This window comes from Psammomys obesus, unplaced genomic scaffold, assembly GCF_907164565.1.
Source record: "Psammomys obesus unplaced genomic scaffold, mPsaObe1.curated_primary_1811, whole genome shotgun sequence".
Taxonomy (NCBI): domain Eukaryota; kingdom Metazoa; phylum Chordata; class Mammalia; order Rodentia; family Muridae; genus Psammomys; species Psammomys obesus.
In genome coordinates this window covers 574,201-597,753 of record NW_026585643.1, presented here as the reverse complement: position 1 = coordinate 597,753, position 23,553 = coordinate 574,201, and the positions used below count along the sequence as shown (strand labels likewise).

Genomic DNA, 23,553 nt, shown 5'->3' with positions numbered 1-23,553 from the left:
GGAGTTGTTTTCTCTGACTTTCTTCCCTCCGAATCCAGAATCCCTGAGCTATCAGTCAGCCACACAGCGGATGAGGCTTCCCTTCTTGAATTTCTTCCAAAGTAATGCATTGTGATGATGATGATGATGATTAGGTTTTTCCAGACAGGGTTTCTCTGTGTGTAGCCTTGGCTGTCCTGGATTCACTCTATAAAACAGGCTGGCCTTGAACTCACGGAGATCCACCTGCCTCTGTCTTTCGAGTGTTGGGGTTACAGGTGTGGGCCACTACCACCTGGCAAGACTATCATTATTTGAAAGGATTTGAACCTATGGCTTCATGCATTTGAACCCACCACCTACCACTGAACTATACCCCCAGCTACTACTCTGAGATGTTGATGAAAGATAGGGATTCTTTTTAGAAGAATGTGTAGTCTCACATACCATAATGCTTTGCAAGATGCTGTCATACCCTGCTATCAACGCTCATTCTGAGGATGGTCTGTGAACTTTCCCTGAGTTCATCCTGGTAGAGGGATTGATTGCCTCTAGCCCAGGGTGGAGGGACTTGAATGTTTATGGCTCACACTGTTGCATTATTCAGGCAGGAAAAGTGCCCTGCCCTCTTTCTTGTTTTAGCAAGAATTTCATAAAGCATAAAACAAATAGTGGGGCCGGTGGGCTGGGGGGGGGCAGGAAGTTTGGTCTCTATTCTAATCTTTGGACACACACACTGACCTGCTGCCCTAGACACTGAATAAATGACAGCAGGACTTGTTGTGGTTAATAACAGCATAGAGCCAGGATGTTGAGTTCTGGACCTGTGTGTGCTGGGGGTGGGGAGCAGGGGCATAGGAAGGAGAGAACGATTTTAAAGGGCAAAGGACCGGTACTAATCGGCATAACCGCCGGGGGCCTCCCAGGCCTGTCACCAGAAGTTCTGCCACCTTGTTCTGTGACTCCAGTTTAAGGTAGTAGGGTTTGGGAGCATGGAAGGGTAGACACAGGCGTTCAGCAAATGCCTTGCAGGAGTGAAGCTGAGGATAGTTGGGAGCAAACAGGCTCAGCCCAGACACAAAGCTGACTCTGCCTGGTGGGTTCACCTTGATAACTGCTGCTGGGAAAGCTGCTTTGGAGTCTAAGGTCCTCCTTGTGGGAAGGGTAGGTCATGAGCAGTATTGTTTTTCTTTCAGGTCTCTTAACCTTCATCAACTGTGCCTATGTCAAGTGGGGGACCATGGTCCAGGATATTTTCACCTATGCTAAAGTGCTGGCGCTGATCGCCGTCATCATTGCAGGCGTTGTTACACTGGGCCAGGGTAAGAAAAAAAATAGCAGCTGAATTTTATTAAACTTTTTTTTCTTTTTCTTTGGAGTGTTGGGGCTCAAACCCAGAGTTCAAGCAGCACATCTCAGAGCTATACCTTCACTAGGAGCCTCCGACTGACCTTATTTAAATCTCCAACTACCGTATTTGGTAGGCACTATTATTATAGCTTTTATATAACTGAGGAAACAGGCCATGGACTCATCTGTCTTAAAACAGGCAGAATGGTGCATGCCTATAATCCCAGCACTTGTGAGGTAGTTGGTGGCAAGAACATCAGAAGTTAAAGGTTGTCCTCAGCTACACAGAGAGTTTGAGGCCAGCCTGAAACACAGAAGACCTTGTCTCAAAACAAAACAACAAAACCCCAAAGCTGGGTATGCTGGTTTATGCTTTATCCCAGAGCTCAGAGGTAGAGTCAGGTGAATCTCTGAGTTTGAGGCCAGCCTAGTTTACATAGCAAGTTCCAGGCCAGCCAGGGCTACACACTAAGACCCTATTTTAAAGCAAAAACAAAGCCTACAAATTGATTACTCAGGTTGACTATCTGGCTCAAGTTCCTAGTGGTCAATAGAAGGGCTGAAACTTGTGCCCCACGGACTGACTTCAAAGCCCATTCTTCAACTTCTGCTATGCTGCCTCCCCTAGGAATTGGCCTTGGCAAGTGGGCTGACAGCTACGCTCTGGGGATTGGCTTTTACAGCTTGCTAGGCCTAGTACCATTACTCTTCCATTTCTGCCCTTGGAGGTGAGCAGTCAGAAATGCACTCCTTGTCCTCACTCCTACCTGGTTTCCAGGTATGAAGCTTTCCCACCAACTCCTCTGTCGGCCTGGGCATTCTGAACCCCTTTCTCCTGAATTAGCCCTGGCTAGTGTTAGGAGGTAGATAGGTGCCAGGAGCCAAAGCTATCTACTGAAGCCAAAGTCAAAGTTATCTAGTGGAGCCAAAGCTATCTACGGAAGCCAAAGCCAAAGCTATCTAGTGAAGACTAAGCTATCTACTGAAGCCTAAATCAATTAGTGAGTCAAAGCTATCTAGTGGAGACAAAAGGTGTTTACTAGGCCAAAGCCAAATAATGAGCAAAGGTCATTTAGTGGAGACCTAAAGCTATTTAGTGAAAGTTATCTAGGACCCTAACTCATGGGTGAGAGACTGTGAGGACATCCATTTGTTAGAGCATTCATGAGAAAACATCCCTAAGTTATCTTGCAGGCACCCTATTTAACACATGAAAGCACTCTTCCTGTCTCCTGCAGCAGCTAATTACCTTCCCCCTTTCCTGCCTTCTCCCTATATAAGTTGGGTAAAAATTTCTGATAAACGGAAGCCTTGATCAGACAAACAGACTTGGCTCCCTTCCTTGCGCTTCTTGTCCTCCCCCCCAATTCCTTCCACTCTCCTCCCTTAGGAACACCGTTGAAGCCCTGCTGGTCTGGGGCAGATAGGACTCAGGCAGCATGGAGTGTAGAGCAGAACACCACCTCAATTTTTGGCCGTTTGGTTCTGGGTAGTTTCTTATCTTAGAGTCACTTGAGTTCTTCCTGTCAAGACCACATCTATGATTCTCTGCACCGCAGCCCTCTCTTCTGTCCCTGGCCCCTCCGTGGCCGTGTAGCCATTTACCTGCTGTTGTATGCGTTTTCTCCTTTACAGGATCAGCTGAAGTAGGATGGGCCATTAAATCTTGTCTTCCATTGTTCTCACTTTCCAGGAGCCACAACTAACTTTGAGAGCTCCTTTGAGGGTTCCTCATCTGCAATGGGTGACATTGCCCTGGCACTATACTCAGCTCTGTTCTCCTACTCGGGCTGGGACACCCTTAACTATGTCACCGAAGAGATCAAGAATCCAGAGAGGTAGGTACTTCGCCACCACTCTCTGCACCAGTGGTAGCCACCATTTACAGGGCTTCTCCAAGCCAGGCCTCATGCCTTCCCAACTCTGGATGCGTTCCACCAGGGTGATTTTAACAGCTCTAACACCTACACACTTGCCCATGATTTCAGCAACGGTGCTAAGATGTGCACTTTCTTGCATATGCTTTGTAAATCCTTTCAGAAAAGTTTGCACATCTACTCATGTCTACAGTCAGTAAAGCAGGACATACTTGGGCTTATGTATGCTTTTAGACACCCACAGTCCTTGCCAGCCACTCAGGAGGCTGAAGCAACAGGACTGCTTTAGCCTTCGGATCTGTAAACTAATCCATGCAGTGTTGTGTGATAATCTCATAAAGCCTTTTCTGTCTTAAGACCTTCACTCACCCTTATGCCTACAGAGATAACTTTAGGTCATAGGCTTCCTTCTTCTGTTTCCCTGCTGCGCCCTTTCTCTCTGGCCTAATTCATATCGACAGCATGGCATTGCTCCAGCCATTCACGGGGTCACCCCATCGGTGGAGCCCTGAAGTCATGCAGAATGCGGAACATTGGATGGGAAACCTGGAGAGGTCTTTCCTCGGCAGATTCCCATTTTCTTTCATTCTTCCTTTCTCTCTCTCTCTTTCTTTCTGCATGTACTTGCTTTCCCATGTTCTTCCTATGTTTTGTTTTGAGACAAACTCTGACAGTGTAGCCCTGACTGGTCTGGAACTCACTATGTAGATCTCAAAATCATACAGTTCCCTTTGCCTCTCAAGCACTAGGATTAAAGGCATGTGCTATTATTTATTATTTATTATTTATACAGCATTCTGCCTCCACACCAGAAGAGGGCACCAGATCTCACTATAGATGGTTGTGAGCCACCATGTGGTTGCTGGGAATTGAACTCAGGACCTCTGGAAGAGCAGCCAGTGCTCTTAACCTCTGAGCCATCTCTCCAGCCCCAGCCCTTCCTTTTTAATCTTTACTCAGATGACTTTTTCTCCTTTCTGTGACAGCATCTCACTGTGTATGTAGTCCACATTGGCCTCAAATTTGAAACCTTCCTGACAATGCCCAGCTTGCCTGGTTCCCCCCCCCCCCCCCCCCCCCCCCCCCCCCCCCCCCCGTGTCTCCTGTGTGTGCACATGCTTATGGAAATGACTTTGGTATTATTCTTCAGGTATTGTCTACTTAAAAAAATGTATTTATAGTTGGGCCCAGTGGTGCATGGCTCAATCCCAGCACTAAGGGAGGCAGAGGAGGTCGATCTCTTTGAGTTCAAAGCCAGTCTGGTCTACAAAGTAAGTCCAGGACAGCCAGGGCTACACAGAGAAACCTTGTCTTATATGTACAAGTGTGTGCCTGAGTGCGTAGGAATTCGTTAGTGCACATTAGCCTGCAGAGGTCAGGAAAAGGGTGGGCTCTTCTGGAACTGAAGTTATAGACAGCTGCGAGCACTAATATGCACAGTAGGAGCAGAACCTGGGTCCTCTGACGGAACAGGGGTTCTTTTTTTTTTTTAATTTTATTTTTTTCTTATCAGTTACATTTTATTAACTCTGTATCCCAGCTGTATCCTGCTCTCTCCTTCCCTCCCAACCCCACCCTCCCTCCCTCCCTCATCTCCACCCTGCCCCTTTCCAAGTCCACTGATATGGGGGACCTCCTCCCCATTCATCTGATCCTGTTTTATCAGGTATCTTCAGGACTGGCTGCAAAGCTCTCCTCTGTGGCCTAACACGACTGCTCCTCCCTTGGGGGGTGGGGAGGCCAAAGAGCCAGTCATTGAGTTCCTGTCAGAAATAGTCCCTGTTCCCCGCACTTTGGGAAACCAATTGGCTACTGAGCTACCACAGGCTACATCTGAGCGGAGGTTCTAGGTTATATCCATACATGGTCCTTGGTTGAATGTCAGTCTCAGAAAAGACCCCGTGCCCAGATATATTTGGTCCTTGTGGAGCTCCTATCCTTTCCCCATCAGATTAACTCCCCTTCTTTCTTATGATTCCCTGTACTCTGCCGAAGGTTTGATCATGAGTCTTTGCTTTGACAACACTGCTAGTTAGAGTCTTTCAGATGCGCTCAGTAGACTCGTGTCATACATTCAATGCACATCCCATCTGTCTTTCTAAACGAGGATTGATCATCTTACCCCATGTCCACTCTCTTGATTATCTTTTTTAGGTGTATAGATTTCATTATGTTTATCATATCTTATAGGTCTATATAAATGAGTATATACCGTGTTTGTCTTTCTCCTTCTGGGATATTTCACTCAGAATGATCTTTTCTAGATCCCACCATTTGCCTGCAAATTTCATGATTTCCTCTTTTTTGATTGCTGAGTAGTATTCCATTGTGTAAAAATACCACAATTTCTGTACCCATTCCTCCGTTGATGGACATCTGGGTTGTTTCCAGGTTCTGGCTATTACAAATAAAGCTGCTATAAACATGGTTGAGCAAGTATCGCTTTTGTGTACTTGAGCAAACTTTGGGTAAATACCTAGCAGTGGTATAGCTGGGTCTTGAGGAAGCACTATTCTTAATTGTCTTAGAAAGCGCCAGATAGATTTCCAGAGTGGTTGTACCAGTTTACATTCCCACCAGCAGAGGAGGAGGGTTCCCCTTTCTCCATAACCTCTCCAGCATGTGTTGTCACTTGAGTTTTTCATCTTGGCCATTCTGATGGGTGTAAGGTGATATCTCAGGGTCGTTTTGATTTGCATTTCCCTGATGGCTAATGAGGTTGAGCATTTCTTTAAGTGTTTCTCTGCCATTCGATATTCCTCCGTTGAGAATTCTCTGTTTAGCTCTATTCCCCATTTTTTTTAATTGGATTACTTGGTTTGCTGCTTTTCAGCTTCTTTAGTTCTTTATATATACTGGATATGAGTCCTCTGTCAGGTAAAGGGTTAGTGAAGATTCTTTCCCAATCTGTAGGCAGTCGTTTTGTTTTGATGACGGTGTCCTTTGCTTTACAGAAGCTTTTCAGTTTCATGAGGTCCCATTTATTGATTGTTGCTCTTAGAGCCTGTGCTGTTGGTGTTCTGTTCAGGAAGTTGTCTCCTGTGCCAATGAGTTCTAGGCAGGGGTTCTTTTTTTTTTTTTAACAGATTTTTTTTTATTAATTACACTTTATTCACTTTGTATCCCCCTCCATAAGCCCTTCCCTCCTCCCCTCCCAATTCCACCTTCCCTTCCCCTTCTTCGCACATGCCCCTCCCCAAGTCCACTGACGGGGAGGTCCTCCTCTCCTTCCTTCTGATCCTAGTCTGTTAGGTCTCATTAGGAGTAGCTGCATTGTCATCTTCTGTGGCCTGGTAAGGCTGCTCCCCCCTCAGGGGGAGGTGATCAAAGAGGAGGCCGATCAGTTCATGTCAGAGGCAGTCCTGCTTCGCATTACTATGGAACCCACTTGGACACTGAACTGCCATGGGCTACATCTGTGCAGGGGTAGAACATGTGTTCTTAACAGCTGAACTGCTCTCCAGCCTCCGACCTTGTTTTGTTTGTTTTGGAGACTGGTTCCTTCCCTGGCACGGAGCTTGCTAATTAGGCTGGGCTGGCTGGCCGTAGAACCCCGGGGGTCCTCCCCCCCACTTTAATTCTGGGGTTACAGTGCACAGCATCCTCCACGGCCCACCCAGCATTTGCATGTGGGCTCTGAGATCAAACCCAAGCCCTCCTTGCAAGGTAAGTACCTTCATCAACAGCCATTTCCCTAGCCCTTGCCTGCTTTTTTGATATAAAATTAAGGGGGTTGAACTATAGGATTTCTATGGCCTTTCCTGCCTATAAAATCTTATGATCCTAGAAACTGAAATTTGCCAGAAAAAGTTTCCCGGAATTGTATCAGTTCTCATACCAATTCACTTTTGGCTTTGAAACACAAAAAAGCCTTCCTGGTGCACGGCTTGCTGGTACTGCAAGGAGCAGGGCCACTGGAAGCCAGTGGAGGGTGGGTGGTGGTGCTTCCACCTGCTGGCGAGCAGCTGAATGACCCTGGATTATTTGCAACACTGCCTCATGTTCACCAGGCTTGTAACCCAGCTTCTGGAGGCTGAGGCAGGAGCATCACAAGTTCAAAGCCAGGTGGACAGAGTTCAAGGCCTCTGAGCAATTTACTGAGGCCTTGACTGTCAACATAAAAAGAGGGCTCGGGGCACAGCTCACTGTAGGGCATTTGTTAGCACGCTCAAGGCTCTAGAGCAGTGGTTTTCAACCTTCCTAACGTTGCGACCCTTTGATGCAGTTCCTCATGGTTTGGTGACCCCCCCATAGTTATTTTCATTACTAATTCATAACTAATTTTGCTACCGTTATGACTTGTAGTGTAAATATCTGATATGCAGGATAGCTGATGTGCGGCACCAAAAGAGGTTGGGACCCACAGGTTGAGAATAGAAGTGTCCCTTGCTTCAGTTGTCCTCGATTCAATTCCCACCTCTAGAAAAACAGATCCCATATTTGCTCTTCCCTGGCAGTCTCATTGTCAAGGGTGTTCGTGTTGTTAGTGATCTTTTGGCACTTGAGAGAGCTTAGGGGTCTTTGTGCCTTCCTCATGGCTGCCAGGTAAGGCCTGGGGTTCTCTGAAATGATTTCCTTGTTTGGATGCACACACTGTTCTTTCTACTGAAGATGTGAGATTCCACAATTTGCCTTTCCAGTGTATTCTGTTTTTCTCTTGAAGACCCACTTTGCAGTGCCCAGGGACAGAATCCTGGCTGACCACTGTCGTACAAACAAATCACCCCCAGCTTCCTGTGTATGCTTGAACCCAACAGTTCTTGGTCAATCCCTCTGGTTTTGTTTTTAGTGGTCCTGGAGATTGAGCCTAGGACCCCAGGCATGCTAGACAAATACTTTACACTACGCTCTGCTCTCAACCCTGCTTTCTTTCTTAGTTTAAGAATATTAAAAAAAAAATTTTTTTTCTGCATTCGTATATGCCTAGTACCCTCAGAGGCCAGAGGAGAGTTTCAGATCTCCTAGAACTGGAATTACAGACAATTGTGAGCTATCATATGGGTTCTAGCAATTGAACCCAGGTCTTCTGCAAGAGCAAAAAATGCTGTTAACCGCTGAGCCATCTCTAGCCTGATCTTATTTGAGACAGTGTCACAGAGTTGTCCATAGAGCTCTTGAACTTGGGATCCTCCTACCTCAGCCTCCAGAGCAGCTGGGATTACAAGCAAGTACCACTACATGCAATTTCACCTTTTTGGCATACTTTTTCCAATACTTTTTAGTTTTTAAGAGTTCAAAGCTTATGCCAGTAACCTCAGGCAACCTCAAAGGCAAAGGACCTGGGAAACACAGATGTCTGCATTCCTAGAGATAATGGTATGGCAGAGTCTGAGGACGAAGAGGGAGGGAGAAAATGGTGGAACTGACATATCCTTTTTTCCCCCGTTTGGCTGTAGGAACTTGCCCCTCTCCATTGGCATTTCCATGCCCATTGTCACCATCATCTACCTCTTGACCAATGTGGCCTACTACAGTGTGCTAGACATAAAGGACATCTTGGCCAGTGAAGCTGTTGCTGTGGTAAAGGATCTTCACTACAGGCTGAGGGTGTTGTGCGGTCCTGGGCATATCCCAGTTCATTTCAGTCGGGGAAGGGAGTAGCGTGTGGTAACAGCACAGTTAGGAGACTAGGCCTGCTAGAACGTTCTGTTACCTTGTAGAAGGGACTAGATTCCTGAGGACATTGGGCATGTGCCTGTGCATGTTTTTCATCCCTTTTAGATCTGCTAATGACATCTGTTCCTTTTCCTTAGACCTTCGCAGACCGGATTTTTGGAGTATTCAACTGGACAATTCCACTAGCAGTTGCATTATCCTGCTTTGGTGGCCTCAATGCTTCCATTGTGGCTGCTTCTCGGTAGGACTATTTTTTTTTTTTTTTCTGACAGGGGTGGGTATCATGAAAAACTTTGGCAGAAACAAACTTTAGGACTAGGGTTTCTGTAGCCAGCGTTCCCCAATCCCTTTTCTTCTTGTTCCCACTAGCCGCCACAGTTCTAAGCGCCACTGAACTTGCTTCTGTTAGTCAGACCTTTTGAAGGAAAAGCAGAAAGGGAGGATATGACAGGTGACCCAGGCTGCCCTATGTGCCCCAGATTTTTGTCAGCCTCTCTTGTTTTATCTCAACAGGCTTTTATTTGTGGGCTCAAGAGAAGGCCACCTTCCTGATGCCATCTGTATGATTCATGTTGAACGTTTCACGCCAGTGCCTTCTCTGCTCTTCAATGTGAGTGATCCAGGGATGAGACTGAAAGCCAGAGTGTGGGGGAGACTTAGCAGTACTAGATATGGCTATTCTAGGTTCCTGAAAGCCATGAAGGGGTTTCTGACCTAAAATCTATTGATGCCCTGTGCTATCTGTGGCTGGAGCTCCTAAGTGTCAAATTTCTGCGAGAAGACCACCTGTGGTCCAGGACAAGGAGTAAGGCGCGTAGACTACACTGTAATGACTAATCGCCATGATAGTGTGTGGTGTGCTCTTTAAGAGAGGACATGATCACTCCCATGGGGCAGAAGTTGGCGAAGGAAAGCTTTGTTGGAGGAGGGCATTTTAAGGTGGACTATGATGGTTAGGGTTGTAGAGATGGGCTTTATTGAGGTAAGGGAGACAGTGTCACAAAGTCCTGGGCTAAAGCTTCGTGGAGCTGTCACAGGAGAAGTAGAAATGTTAGCTGGAGACAATACAGGGTTTCATCCAGGACTTCTGGGGCTTTAAAGTGTCAGAGTTAACTTGGCAAAGGCTTGAAGACTGCAAAAAAATGCAAGTCTCCTTTTTTTTTTTTTTTTGAGACAGGGTTTCTCTGTGTAACCCTGGCTACCTTGGAGCTCACTCTGTAGACCTGTCTGGCCTCAAACTCCCAGAGATTTCCCCTGTCCCTGCCTCCTGAGTGCTGGGATTAAAGGAGTGCGCCACCACTGCCTGGCTAGAAGCAAAGGTCTTTTAACAAACAGAGAAGGGAAGAAGCACCCAGCGAAGAGTGCTTCAGGGGTGTGAGCAGAAGGCAGACATGGAGGCTGCGCTGCTGTGACCTGGGATGGGCTTTGAGGGACTGAGACGGGTGGAAAGCACCTGGAATAGACAGGGCAGAGAGGAGCTGACTTTGGACTTGCACCAACAGGGCATCTTGGCACTGGTCTACCTGTGTGTGGAGGACATCTTCCAGCTCATTAACTACTATAGCTTCAGCTACTGGTTCTTTGTGGGGCTTTCTATTGTGGGTCAACTTTATCTACGATGGAAGGAACCCGACCGGCCTCGCCCTCTCAAGGTAATTCATTCCTGCATCCCATCTTTGCTGCATTTGGTACAGCTTACGCTGCTGCCAAAGGGACCTTACAAGAGTTTACCCTTTTCCTTAGGCCAGGCACAGTAGCACATATCTGCAATCACTAAGCCACGGGTTGGGCTGGAGAGACGGCTCAATGGTCAAAAGTACTTGATGTTTTTAACGAAGAATCTGGGTTTGATTCTGTGTACCCACACTGTGGCTCACGACTGTCTAACCCCAGTTCCAAGGGATCCAATACCCCTTCTGGCTCCTCTGGTACCAGGCACATATGTGGTACCAGAGACATACATGCAGCAAAACATATATTGAAAAACATATATTGAAAAACAACCCCCCCCCCCCCAATACCATGCTGAAACAACAAAAAACACAGGGCTGGAAAGCCAGGCATGATAGCACATGTCCGTTGCTCCAACCCTTGGGAAGTGAAGGCCTGAAGACTAGGAGTTCAAGGCCAGGCTGGGCTACATGAGATCCCGTTAGGACTGGGGACACAGCTCAGTGGTAGAGCACTTATCTAGTTTACAAAAGGCCTTGGGTTAGATCTTCAGCACTAACTCAACCCCTGCCCTAAAATAAGCAACCCCCTACGCCAAAAAAAAAAAAAAAAAAAAAAGCAAACCAAACCCAGTAAAAACAAAATGTTAGAACTTGGTGGCAGCTGCATGCAGACAGTAGAAATAAGGCTTAGTACAATACCAATGTGTTCCATCTCTACCCCTTCAGTGTTTTTATCTTTATGGGGTTAGGATTACTTGGGTTGTTAGCTGTTCTGAGCTAGCTGGGTGCAGGGACCAATGCCTACAGTCCCAGCTGCGGCAGGGCTGAGTGTGAGGCTAGCGTGGGCTACAATGTGAGACCACCTCAAAACAAATAGCAACTACCACACAGAACGTGCTGAGCTAACTTGCAGTTGTTTCCTCTGTACCCTTAGCTCAGCATTTTCTTCCCCATTGTCTTCTGCCTCTGTACCATCTTCCTGGTGGGTGTTCCGCTTTACAGTGATACTGTCAACTCCCTCATCGGCATTGGCATAGCGCTCTCAGGGTTACCCTTCTACTTCTTCATCATCAGAGTGCCAAAGCACAAACGACCTCGTTGCCTTCGAAAATTTGTAGGTAAGCTTTGGATCTTTCACGTTGGCTCAGCTACCTGAACACCGCCCTTTTTTCTGCTATCCTATTAAGCACAAGGCTTACCTGAATCACTCCTTTCGGCCGCAGTCCCCTTTCGTATCACTGAACTAGCTCCGTTGTAACTCAGGTTTCTCGTTGCAGCCTCCACCACACGGTACCTCCAGATCCTCTGTATGTCAGTTGCTGCAGAACTAGATTTGGAAGATGGAGAGATGCCGAAACAACACAATTCCAAGTCTAAATAGAGTCTGAGATGTGAACAAAACAGGAGGTGTTTCTCTCCCATTGGCCGGAAGAACCTATGGGGGCACCATCCAGGAGCCCAGTCTGGCAGCTTCAGCTCTGAACTTGCTTTTGAGGGATGAAAAATAATTTATTTGTTTTGCTACAAGTTGTTTCAGATTTCATAAAGGGATAATGCAGACTGTGGCAGGAGGCAGGCCACTTCTGGGGCTTGGTTCTGGCAGTACCTGGGTGTCTACCCACTCCACTTTTCCTTTACAAGGGCCAACAATGCTCCAAACCTGTCTCCTTCAGAGGGACACAAAACTGTCACAGATGTGGAACAATAAAAAGGTTATGTTCCTAAAGTCTAAGTGGCTTTATTCTACCTAGTGACTCTGGGATATTTATGCAGTTCAAAAACAGACATGGAAACGAAATGATTCAATTTCTCCCTCGGAAGCCAGCTGCGAAAAGGTGGTAAAACCAATTTCTACAGACAAACCTAAACTGTTGTACCAAATGTCATAAACGTAAAAAGCTAGCACATAAAGGCGTCACCTTTTTAAATGTATGTATGTGCAGAGGCTGGAGAAGGGCACTGGGCCCTGCCATCTTCCATCTTACTTCCTTGAGACAGGCTTTCTCACTGACCTGGAGCGAGGCTGATAGCCAGCCAGCTCCAATGATCCTCCTGTCCCCACACCCCACAGCACTGGGGTCACAGGCATTACAACGGGGCCATGCTTGGCTTTTCACATGGGTACTGGGGTTTGAACTCTGAGCTGCTGAGCCATTCCCCAGCTTCCCTTCATTCTTCTAAGTTACCACTAAGAATTTCAGCACACCTGCTTCTTAGAGAAACTCTACAGGTAATCATGGAGGTCAAGAAACATGCTCAGGGCTGGTGACACAGGGTCAATCCCCAGCACAGAGACTGCCATACAGTCTTGCCACTGTACCTCTACAGTGCAAATGCAAATGCAGATGGCCAGTGTGGAGGGAGAGGTCTGAGTTTGAAGTCCAGGATAAGACATGAAGATCCTTCCCAAGAGCAAGAGCTAGCATGGGGAACCATTTCCACCATGTGTGTGTTCTGAAGCACAACTCCCCTTTCATTTAACGAATACCAAAAAAAGCCCAGACAAGAAAGAAGTTTACTAACTCCATGGATGGGAAGGTCACTTGGCTCTCCAGGGCTCTTTATACACACAAGTACGAGTCTGTAGTGGAAACAATTTTTAAAATGAACACTTCCAAAGCCCATAGTGTCCAGGTCTGGGGCAAGGACATAGTATCAAGTCTGTTTGGAGGAGTCCATGAAGAGGTACAGTTCTGATCAGGATGAGCATAAAATATGTCAGCCGAGTGTGTCACGCCAAGGCTGCTTTGGCTTTGGTTTGCTGCTGCTGCTGTTGCTGCCGGGAGTATTGGGAGGGTGACTTGGATCATGCTGTAGCAGAGGGTTGTGGGTAAAAGTCTGTCGTAAGGGACCTGGGGGAAGAGGGAACAAATCTCAGTGAACGAAGAGAAAGAAGAAATGGAAGACAGTATTTAGCCCGAAAGGTCTTCTTACCTCTGGCAGCTAGGTCCAAGTGTTTCTGCATTCGCTGCTCACGCTCTCGGAGCTGATGTGCAATTTCGGCATTTTTCCAGCCTGGGTGAGGAGAAAATAAATTTCTCTCTCATTTTTTAGGTTACTTTCTCCTGGTCCTGAAACCCCTGCTCCTTCCCTTTTGAGAAAAGTCTCAAGTTCCATAGCCCAGGCTGGTCTTGAGCCCACTATGTAGACTAGGTTGGCTAGGTAGTACAATCCTGCTTTGGCCTTGGGCTGGCTGGGATTCCAGGCCCTCCCCACAACCCCTTACCTGTTTTAAAGCTCTTCAAAAAGCCTTCCTTAGGAGGCAACTTGTCAAGGTCATGTACAACGCGCTGGGGGATCTTAAGCACTGTGCGCACAGCTGGAACCCGGAGGCAGGCCACTTGGCAAAGGGAGAAGACATTGGAGGACAGCCAGTACATGAACACTGCCTGCATGAACGAAGAGAAGGTGCTCAGGGCTGCGAGCCCAGTCAGCTTGCTCAGAGGCACTAAGTGGAAGGACCTGGAGGCAGCCACAAAGCCATTACCTACCGAGGGGAAGTGGATGGTCACCGGCAAGACCGCTAGGGGCATCACCCTGAGAACATTCCTCATGAACTGGAGGTCAGAGCTCTGCATACCTGTCTCAGCGCCTAGCTGTCAAGAGGGAGTTGAGGAAAAGCACAGTAAATTCCAATGCCTGACCCACCAACTTCGCTTCTCCAGGGAATGGAAGGTGTACATTCTGCATGCCATTCCATCCCTCCTCCCTGCTTACCGGCAGGCCAGCACTCCACCAGCCCCAGCTTACCTCAAGGACAGCCCACATTGTGGCAGTGACTACCAGCGGCAGGACGTAGATAGGATCGGACACTGTGAGATCTTGGAACCACCAGAGCCCACCTGTCTGGAGGCTGGGCACAGGCAGGTTGGCCATCTCTCTCAAGGCAATGAAGAAAGAGAGGAAGACGGGGGCCTGTCAGCCAGGATAAAACAGTCAGCCAGCACGCCTAACAGGAGGTGCATCTTTATATATAACCCATCACTAAAAGCCACGCATATCGCCGTCACCTGTTTTTATGGGAATCTGGGGACATGGGAAACAGGAGACAACTTGATGCGTTCAGAATGAATTAGCAGGGGAACATTTTGCTCACCTGAGTGAGAGGTAGAATGAGAGTTCTGAAGAGTTTGATATCATGCATTTTCTGATAGCGCAGCATCTCTAAGGAAGCCTTGTAAGCTGTGACAGGAGGGAAATGAATCACCGGGTTAAGAGTGACATCAGTGAAGATGAACCACCTCTTCTTGGGTTCATGAAGTTTCCAAGGAATGGATAAAGCCTCGGATTAATGAAAACTGCCCAACTGTAGCACCTGTGGTCCCCCGACCCCGGAAGAATGTCTCAAGGACAAATGTGCTTCTCTCCCGTACTTTCCCTGTAATGAACTCACACTCAGTCTGGTCTCCTGCCAACTTGGCCTCTCTGATTCTTGCGGAAAACTTCTGTATCTCTGGCATGTGGTTGTGGATCTTGGCTGCCTCTCGCTGGCCCTTCACAATGAGAGGAAACACAAGGATTCGGGCAAGGATCGTACCTGGAAAATAGACATAGGCTTAAAGTGAAATTAAAAGCTGCCACAGCTGGAAGGCTGAAGGTTTCAGGTCCTCACTCCAAGACTTCCTCCAGTCCGTTCCACACTGTGGCTCTCACCCAAGGGGCCCAGATGGAAGTACAGGGCACACCTAGCTCTTCAAGGCTCAGACCACTGTGGTAGAATACAAATTCAGTGTAACTTTTCTAGGTAGAGGGGCAGGGATCTTGTTTATTTCCATTAAAAACCACCACCACTATCACCAAGCAAAAGTTCCTTTTGTACTTCAATGGCCTTCAAACTTTTCTACTATAAGTGGAAACTTCTGTTAAGTATAGATGAAAATAAACAAACTAATTTACTCTCGGTAAAGGAAAAACATTTACCTAGACCCTTCACCCTGTTCAGCACCTCTACAGAACGCTGAGTCTTAGACTGAAATGTGATTTCATTTCTGGAGGGTCATGGTATGTATGAGCTGGACTTGAATGTATGCTCTTCTTTCCTCAGCCTCACAAGTGCTATCAATACACATATGTGCCATCATACAAAGCTGCAAAGTCAGTTTTCCAAGTCCCTAGAGTAGTCACCCACCACATATCAGTGCTTTAACTTTCCCCTTTCCTTACACGCCTGCCTACCGGGCATTCTAACAGATAATTAGCTTATGCTCTCTGTAGACATGTAAGTGGGTCTGGGCTAAGAAGAAACTAAAGAAACAACCCAGGTTGTAGAAAGGTGGAGTATCAGGTAACAAATATGAGCAGGTGTGGTCAGAAAAACAAGAAATCAGGTGGAAACCATAGCAAAAGCTTCACAAAAGCCAAGGAGAGCCTTTAAGCTTTAACATGTCTAACATACAAAGATTAAGTAGAATGAGAAAAGGAGATTTAGTAATGCCACTGCCAGCAGTTACAGTGAGGTGATTTTTAGCAAAACCCAGATGGCTGAGGGTCAAAGACTAGAAAGAAGTAGGTCCGCCAGATCCCTCAAGTAACAGGCATGTTTTACCTGTTCGTATCCTTAGTGTAATCAGCAAGGCACTGAAATTGGTTTCAGTGGTAGCTCATGCTTCTAATCTCAGCACAGAGTATCAAGAGAACAGTTCTGGCCTACACAGTTAAGATCTTACTTCAAAAAAAAAAATCCAGGGGGTAGGCTGGAGAGAGTGCTCAGTGGTTCAGTAATTGCTTTTTTGCAGGGGACCCAAGTTTGGTTCCCAGGACCCACATGAGGTGGTTCACAATTGACTGTAGCCCCAGCTCCGAGGAATCCAATGACTTGGCTTCTGCAGGCAAATGTGTATATTTATAGGGAAATACATTCCCAAATGTGTACACTACAATTAATCTTTAAAAAAACACTAGAAAACTAAGGGTCTTGGGAATTTGGCTTAGTGGTAGGACACTTGCCTAGCAGTTGCAAGGTCGCTGGATTCTGGCATTATATGAATGAGGTGCACAGACATGCACGCAGACGTTCATACATATAAAATAAAGGAAAAGTATTTATTTCCATTTAATGTGCATGAGTGTTTTGCCTGTCTGTATGCTCTTGAAGGCCAAAAAGGCATCAGAGTCCCTGGAACTGGAGTTAGACAGTTGGGAGTTACCCACCCTGTGGGTGCTGGGAATAGAACCTGGGTTCTTTACAAAAGCACCTGTGCTTTTAATCACTGAGTCGTCTTCGCTTTGTCCCTTCCCTAAAAAAACAAAACAGGGCTGGAGAGATGGCTCAGAGGTTAAGAGCACTAGCTGATCTTCCAAAGGTCCTGAGTTCAATTTCCAGCAACCACGCGGTGGGTCACAACCATTTATAATGAGATCTGGTGCCCCTCTTCTGGTGAGCAGGCAAATAAGTAACTCTTAAAAAAACAAAAACAAGACAAAAAAACCCCACAGTACCCCCTACCCCTAAGGGTTTCTGTTACCTTTGCTGTTCTGGAACTTGCTATGTAGACTAGGCTGGCCTCAAATTCATAGAGATCCTCTGTAGAGAAATTTTAATTCAGAACATGGCTGTTCTGGCAAGAGATCACATCCAAAGACCTTCTAGGTCTATGTGATCCGGCTGGAATACAAACAAGCCTTAAATCCAGGAGACAGTCAAGTAAATAAGAGTTCAAGGCCAGCCTGGTATAGAGCAAGTATCAGGTAAAGAAAAGGTTAGATCCAGGCATGGTGGTATATACCTTTAACTTCAAACAATGAAGGTGAAGTTAGTTTGTAGAAGAAAGCCATGTTTGAAAGTAATGTTTAATTGAGTGGCAGAAAAAGTGATGAAACACAGAAAGATTTGACAGAATAGGATATGCCCAACTTTCATGAGGCAAAGAAAGCTACTTGAGGGAGCAACACAGAGAATGAGGAGAGAGGAGGCAGTTTTACCGGGAGAGTTTTACAGAGAGAACAAACTAGACACAGAAAAAGCCAGAGAATGAGAAAGAACTGGGAGATTATAAAAGATTGCTGGGAGTTAGTTTGAGGCCAAGCAGAGCAATTCAGAGGCCAAGAAAAAAGCCGGATTGAATAAATTAGCTGGGAGAGGAGTTTAAGCCAGAAGAGCTGAATTGAAACAGCTAGCCCAGAGCTCAGTTAAGAACAAGAAAGTGTAAGCTTATTTAATTTTTCTTATATTTTTGGTTGTGAGCCTAGCTTTTAATGGCTGAGCCATCTGTCCAGCCCCGTTTTCTTTTTCTCAATGCTCTCTTTTGTTTGAATTCTGAGCCACAGTCTGAGCCACTCTTGAACTTCCAGGGAACTGAACCCTGGGCTCTCAGATTCCGGCTCAGGAGCCTTATCAATAGAGCTATCCAAGTCTCCCAAGGGTGAGCTTATTAGGTAGTAAGTCTCAGAGGCTGAAAGTGTTCTAGGCCTAGGTTAGCCGACAGATGCAGTAAGCCCCTCAGACATAAAACAGGAAAATAAAAGTTCCTTCTACAATCCTCTAGTCTCTGTGCCCCTTCCCCAGTCTGGGATTAATGGTGTACACCCCCACGCTTAGCTCAACTGAAGCTTTTGAAAGGCAGTTTCATATAGCTCAGGCAGAGTGGCTTGAGTAAGAATGGCCTCTGAGCTGGGCACAGTGGCACACGCCTGTAATCCCAGAACTCAGGAGGCAGAGGCAGGTGGATCTTTTTGAGTTTGAGGCCAGCCTGGTCCATGAAGCGAGTTCAGGACAGCCAGGGCTACACAGAGAAACCCTGTCTTGGGGTGGAGAAATGGCCTCCAAAGGGTTTTATGTTTGAATGCTAAATCATCAGATTTATTGGATGTAGCACTATTTGAGTGGGATTAGGGGATTGGGGGAAGTGTGTCTGTCACTGGGGTGGGCTCTGAGGTTTCAAAAAGCCCACACTCCAGGCCTGATGACTTCTTTCTGCTGCCTATGAATCAGGACGTAGCTCTCAGCTACGTGAGAGAGAGAGAGAGAGAGAACTCTCACCATGGCTGCCCTCATGCCACCATGCTCTCTGAGACGATGATAATGGCCTAAACCCCTTGAGAGTGTAAACAAATCACCAGTTAGATGCTTTCCTTTGTAAGAGTTGCTGTGATCTTGCTGTCTCTTCACAGCCACAGCACAGTGACTAGGGTAAAGGCTAGCCTTGAACTCTTTATTTAACCAAGGATGCCTGCACTCTGACCCTCCTGCCTCTACCTCCCAAGCACTGGGGGCAGACAAATGCTTAAAGTCTAGACAATTTTGTTTTTTTGATAGGGTCCTACTATGTAGCCCAGCTGGTTTTGTGCATAAATACCTGACCCACCCTTCTATTCTGCTTAGTCAGAGGAGCTTTACTACTTTCAATATGGTTCCCTTCTTCCTCCAGCTCTCAGCTCATGCTCGGATACTGTACCTTTTGAATCACACAAGTGTTTTTCTAATTCTCGTTAGGAACTAAAAGTCGAGTGTACCATCCTTTTCGAATCGTCTGCTTTCTGACCTCTAAACTTCTGCACCCATTCCCTTAATCCACCCACGGCGCTGCCGCTGTTGAGGTTCTGCCCCCATCTCCACTGCTCTTTCTCAGGATGTACACTTACACGTGGCAATGGCGCCCCACCAAGGTAGGCCTAGGTCAACATGCATAAATTCCAGGAGGTTCTGGATGAGCCCCACTGGGGTGACACCCCCAAGCCCCAGTTCAGAGAAGCTCTGTTCTGCAGCACACTGGACCACATCTGCAGCTTGTCCAGAAGCCACCTCAGGTACTGCAGCAGGGATGGAGGTTGCAGGAAGAGGAGGAGGTGCCTGGAGGTGAGAAATGAGATCAAGCATCATAAGTGGGCCAAACAAAAGAGAAGGATCCCTTATACTAACCCCTCCCGGCCTAAATTTTCTTGTTCTTCCAGGATGGCCAATGTGTCCATACATCCCTGCTTTCAAGGGATATTATTTTTGTCACCAGCATAAAAGAACCTTAAGAGTGTCTCATGGCTTCCCTTCTGGCAGGAAACTAGCTTCCTACATCAAGCTTCCCAGATTTCAGTCACTTGGGCTTCATGGTCAACCATCCTTCCCATATTCTGAAACTGCAGTACTTAGCATGTATAGCCGGCTTAGCTGCTCTGCGGGTTCTTCTTTCTTCCTCCCTTCCCTGCCCCTTCTCTTCCACCCTTTCAACCCCCCAACGCTAGACAGGAGAGAAAAAAGGATAAAGAGGAAAGGGGGTGACATTATTATGAGACTACTTTCTGGTGATTACAGGCTTTGAGCTCCTTTGGGCAAGTTTGATCTTCAATGTCAGGATATCTAATTTCTTCTTTGCCAGCAACTACTTCACAAACAACAACCAACAGCGACCAACAGCAACCACCAACCAACCAACAACAATGCCCCTCGGGGGTCCTAGCATTTATATAACCCCTGAGAAGTCCCCATAATTCCAAATGTCACACAATCACAGAAACTATCTGCAGCTGGCAAAATCATGCCCCAGCCACAGCACAAGGCAAATCATAGTCAGCTGCTGTGAAGCAGCTCCATATTCCCACACCTGGGATTAAAACAAAAACATATTTATATATTTCTGTGTTTTTAAATGAAACCAAAACTCTGAAATTCTTCCTACAAGAATACTTTAGTTGTGTGCTGGAAACTGAACTCAGGGACTCACACACACATCTGGCCAAGTACACAGACCACTGACCGAGCTAGCCCTCAGCCCACAGTTCTCTTTATGTCAACTCAAGTTTTTTTTTTTTTTTTTTTTTTTCATGGTAGTGGGGGTAGGGATAGGTGGGGGTGAGGAGGTAGTTTTGGAGGCAGGATCTTGATTGCTCTACAGTTCAGGCTGGCCTTGAACATGCTAACCACAAACTCTATTATTGAGTACATCCCCAAGAGATGGCTCAGGGATTAAAAACCCTTGCAGAGGATCCACTTTCAGTTCCCAGGACCCTTGTAAGCCAGCACACAACCACCTCTAACTCCAGCTCCAGGATCTCTGATGCCCTCTTCTGGTGCCCATGGTACACAGTCACACACATACACACAATAGGATAAATCTTTAAGAGAAAAACCCTATTTAGTCTTCTAAGAAACTGTTCACAGAATCACATATATTTAGTATACAAGTACGAAGACATAATTACATTTCACATTACAGGCTTGCCACCACAATGGCAATCAGTGTCTTGAATATAATACAAAATTTAAATCAGCTTATTTTTATTGTGCATAGGCACGCATGTCAAGCACGTGTGAAAGTCAGAGACCAACTTTGTGGAGCCAGTTCTCACCTTTCTCCTTTATTTTATTTTTTTGAGACAGAGTCTTACTAGGTGGCCCCGACTTGCTATGTTGACCAGACTGGTTTCGAACTCAGAGGTCTGTCCGCCTCTGCCTCCCAAGTGCCGGGATTAGAGGGACTGTGCCACAAGCGGCTCTACCTTCACTTGGGTTCCAGGACTGGCACTCAGGCTATCAGGGTTGCATGGCAAGGACTTTTGTACTGCTGGGTCATCTAGCCTGCCCCCCACCAATTTCTCGTGTACTTTCAAGCATTTCCCGCTGGGTTGACTGGGAATGTGTTCCTATTCCAAACGAAGAGGCTAATAGGATGAGGAGCTGCGTGGAGCGTGAAAAAGAACTCTGCTATACATTCACTCCCTACCGCAAAACAAAACAACAAACAACAGAGCAAAAGAAACGGGCCAAGAAGCAGCGCTCCTACAGTTGGTGGGAACCTCTTACCTGGGCTTCTGCCGAGACAGTGGCAGAAGTACTGATGCAGCGCGGACTTAGGGCGGCGAGGAGGGCATAGCGTGTCCGCCCGCTGCCCGGGCGGGCTGCGACGAGGACCTCGGCGGCCAGCGGCTTCAGGGACCCTGCGACGCTGTGGAACTGACCGTGTGAGAGGGTAAGGGGAGCCCTCGAGCCCGAGCCGAGCCCCCTCTCCCGCGGACCGCCTGCTGCAGCGGTCGGGACGCTGCTGTTCTGCTCGCCCTGACTGCAGGCCCCGAAGGCGTGCACTGGAGAGCGCAGGGCGCAGCTCGGCCCCTGCTCTCCCGCATCCCGTTGCCGAAGCCCAGCGACGGGGCCCAGAGGTCACGGCTCGAAGGCGGTTCCCAGACGGCCACCGAGGAACTCGGCCATCAACCCCTGCACGTAACCCTGCCGTGTCCTCACGCGACCCGAGGTCATGACACGCAGGTGACCAGCTCAGGGTCTGCTCATGACCTCAGCTCAGGTGACAGGGACAGGGCAGCAGCGTCCCGGCGCTACGGACAGGACCTTACCGAGCGCTGGGGCCGTAGGAAGCGCAGGAGCAGCGGACGACCGCACACTAAAGTCAGCGCCATCTTGCCGGGAAGGGAACTTCCGTTCGCGCGTGCGCACTCACAACCTTGACGCTGCCGGAGAGGCCATTTTGGAAATGGGCAGGAGGTCAGCGCGGTCGTCGCAGATCGGGTAGTGAGGGAGAATGGAGCGAGGCGATCCTATTTGAAGTGACTGAGGAGCTCCGACAAGTTCGCTCAGAGATGGAGGCTAAGACACACGCTGGTGACCGCTGTTAAGTGTCAGTGCAAACACGGCATATTTCCCGCTTTCCCTTCCATTTTCTAAGTCGTAATTGTCCTGTTTTCTTGGGTTAAAAATAGCCTTCACGCTTGGAATGGTGCCTCACGTCCATACTTCCAGCATTTGGGAGGTGAGGCAGGAGGATTGTTGGGAGTTGGAGGTAAATCTGGGTTACCTAGTGTGTTTAAAGCCAGCTTGGACTACAGAATGAGAGCCCCTCACGAAAAGAAACAAATCCCCAAAACAGAAGCAACCCCACCGACAGGCAAACCAGGAAAGCCAAAAGAAAACCTTCTATCTGTGCGTGGTTTGGGTTTTTTCAAGTCCAATGACACCCGATTCTTATTGCAAGATAATATGTAATTACGGATCCAACGAAATTCGAAAGCAGCCTGGAATCTGACAAAACTATAGGGAGGGCAGCTTCCAGGAAATGATTGTAGCTGTGACGAAATAAGACTAACGATGAACGTTGAACTTGACGTCATGGACCTGCTGTTTCAAGCTTGTTGTCACCTATTTGTAGGCTTGGTTGTGTATATCTTGAAACTGAAAGCTCCCCTATGGCTTAAGGCAAAGCAAGCTGGGTATGGCCCAGCACTAAGGAGGAAGCTGATGTAGGGAGATGGTCCCTACATCAGGTGAGTTCAAGGCCAGCCTGGTTTACAAAGAGTTCATCTTAAAAAAAAAAAATAAAAAAAAATTACTGCTTAGAAAGAAGGAAGCTGATTTTATATAGTTCTTTATATGTTACTGGATAGAAAATACAGATACTCTGGGGAAATAAAGACTTAAAGTTTATCTGATAGATTTTTTTTTTAACTTAAAAAATCTCATGTGTATGTGTGTGTGCATGTTCTTAGGTGTGTACATACATGCATGGGTATATTGGTTATCTTCCTCAGTCATTCTCTATTTATTGAGGCAGGGGCTATTGCTGAACCTGCAGCTGATCAATTTCAGCTAGTCCAGCTAGCCAGCTTACCCTAATGTCTGCTCTCTCTGTCTCCTTAGGTGCTGGGGTTACAGGCAGTTGCGATGCTTGCTCAGTTTTTATATGCATTCTAGGGATCTGAAATCTGATCCTCATGCTTGCAAAGCTAGTGCTTTATCTACTGAGCCCTCTCTCCAGCCCCTGTAACAGTGTTTTAAAGACATAATTCACATTCTATACAATTCACCCATTTAAAGAATATAGTTTAGGCTGGGTGGTGGTAGATCACGCCTTTAATCTTCCAGGAGGCAGATGCAGGTAGAGCTCTGAGTTTGAGGTCAAGCTGGTCTACACGAAGGTCAATGTTACACAGAGAAACCCCATCTCAAAACAAAACAAAACAAAACAAAACAAAACAAAACAAAAGTATCACTTAGTGTTTTTTTTAAAAAGGTATTTACAGAATTGTGTAAGAATCACAATTGATTTTGTGTATTTTCTGTTAAACTTTTCTAATTTTATTAGAATATTCTTTAGAATAAATAACCTTGAAGTCACTAGTGC

General features: G+C 46.9%; 2 protein-coding genes across 12 annotated transcripts in view; one reads left to right on the top strand and one right to left on the bottom strand.

Moving 5' to 3' along the window:
* The window catches only part of Slc7a7 (solute carrier family 7 member 7), a 52,228-nt gene extending 40,007 nt beyond the window's left edge, over positions 1 to 12,221 (top strand). For 10 of the 11 annotated variants that reach the window (XM_055615555.1, XM_055615547.1, XM_055615588.1 and 7 more), the window contains 8 exons: positions 1,176 to 1,301; positions 3,023 to 3,167; positions 8,603 to 8,726; positions 8,960 to 9,063; positions 9,336 to 9,432; positions 10,325 to 10,474; positions 11,430 to 11,613; positions 11,773 to 12,221. In XM_055615555.1, coding sequence (XP_055471530.1) covers positions 1,176 to 1,301; positions 3,023 to 3,167; positions 8,603 to 8,726; positions 8,960 to 9,063; positions 9,336 to 9,432; positions 10,325 to 10,474; positions 11,430 to 11,613; positions 11,773 to 11,876 — 1,034 coding nt within the window. In that variant the 3' untranslated portion in view covers positions 11,877 to 12,221. Of the gene's footprint in view, positions 1 to 1,175; positions 1,302 to 3,022; positions 3,168 to 8,602; positions 8,727 to 8,959; positions 9,064 to 9,335; positions 9,433 to 10,324; positions 10,475 to 11,429; positions 11,614 to 11,772 lie in introns of those variants that run through there. The other variant, XM_055615623.1, reaches the window with a different exon arrangement.
* Positions 12,222 to 12,991: 770 nt separating this feature from the next.
* Oxa1l (OXA1L mitochondrial inner membrane protein) lies at positions 12,992 to 21,861 on the bottom strand. The gene is made up of 10 exons (XM_055615632.1): positions 21,773 to 21,861; positions 21,228 to 21,377; positions 19,076 to 19,283; positions 14,889 to 15,032; positions 14,592 to 14,677; positions 14,246 to 14,410; positions 13,987 to 14,091; positions 13,722 to 13,884; positions 13,430 to 13,510; positions 12,992 to 13,347 (listed from the first exon to the last, which is right to left on the bottom strand). Exons 1-10 carry the CDS (start codon positions 21,833 to 21,835, stop codon positions 13,214 to 13,216), a joined length of 1,299 nt encoding a protein of 432 aa, XP_055471607.1. The 5' UTR covers positions 21,836 to 21,861; the 3' UTR covers positions 12,992 to 13,213.
* Positions 21,862 to 23,553: the final 1,692 nt, after the last annotated feature.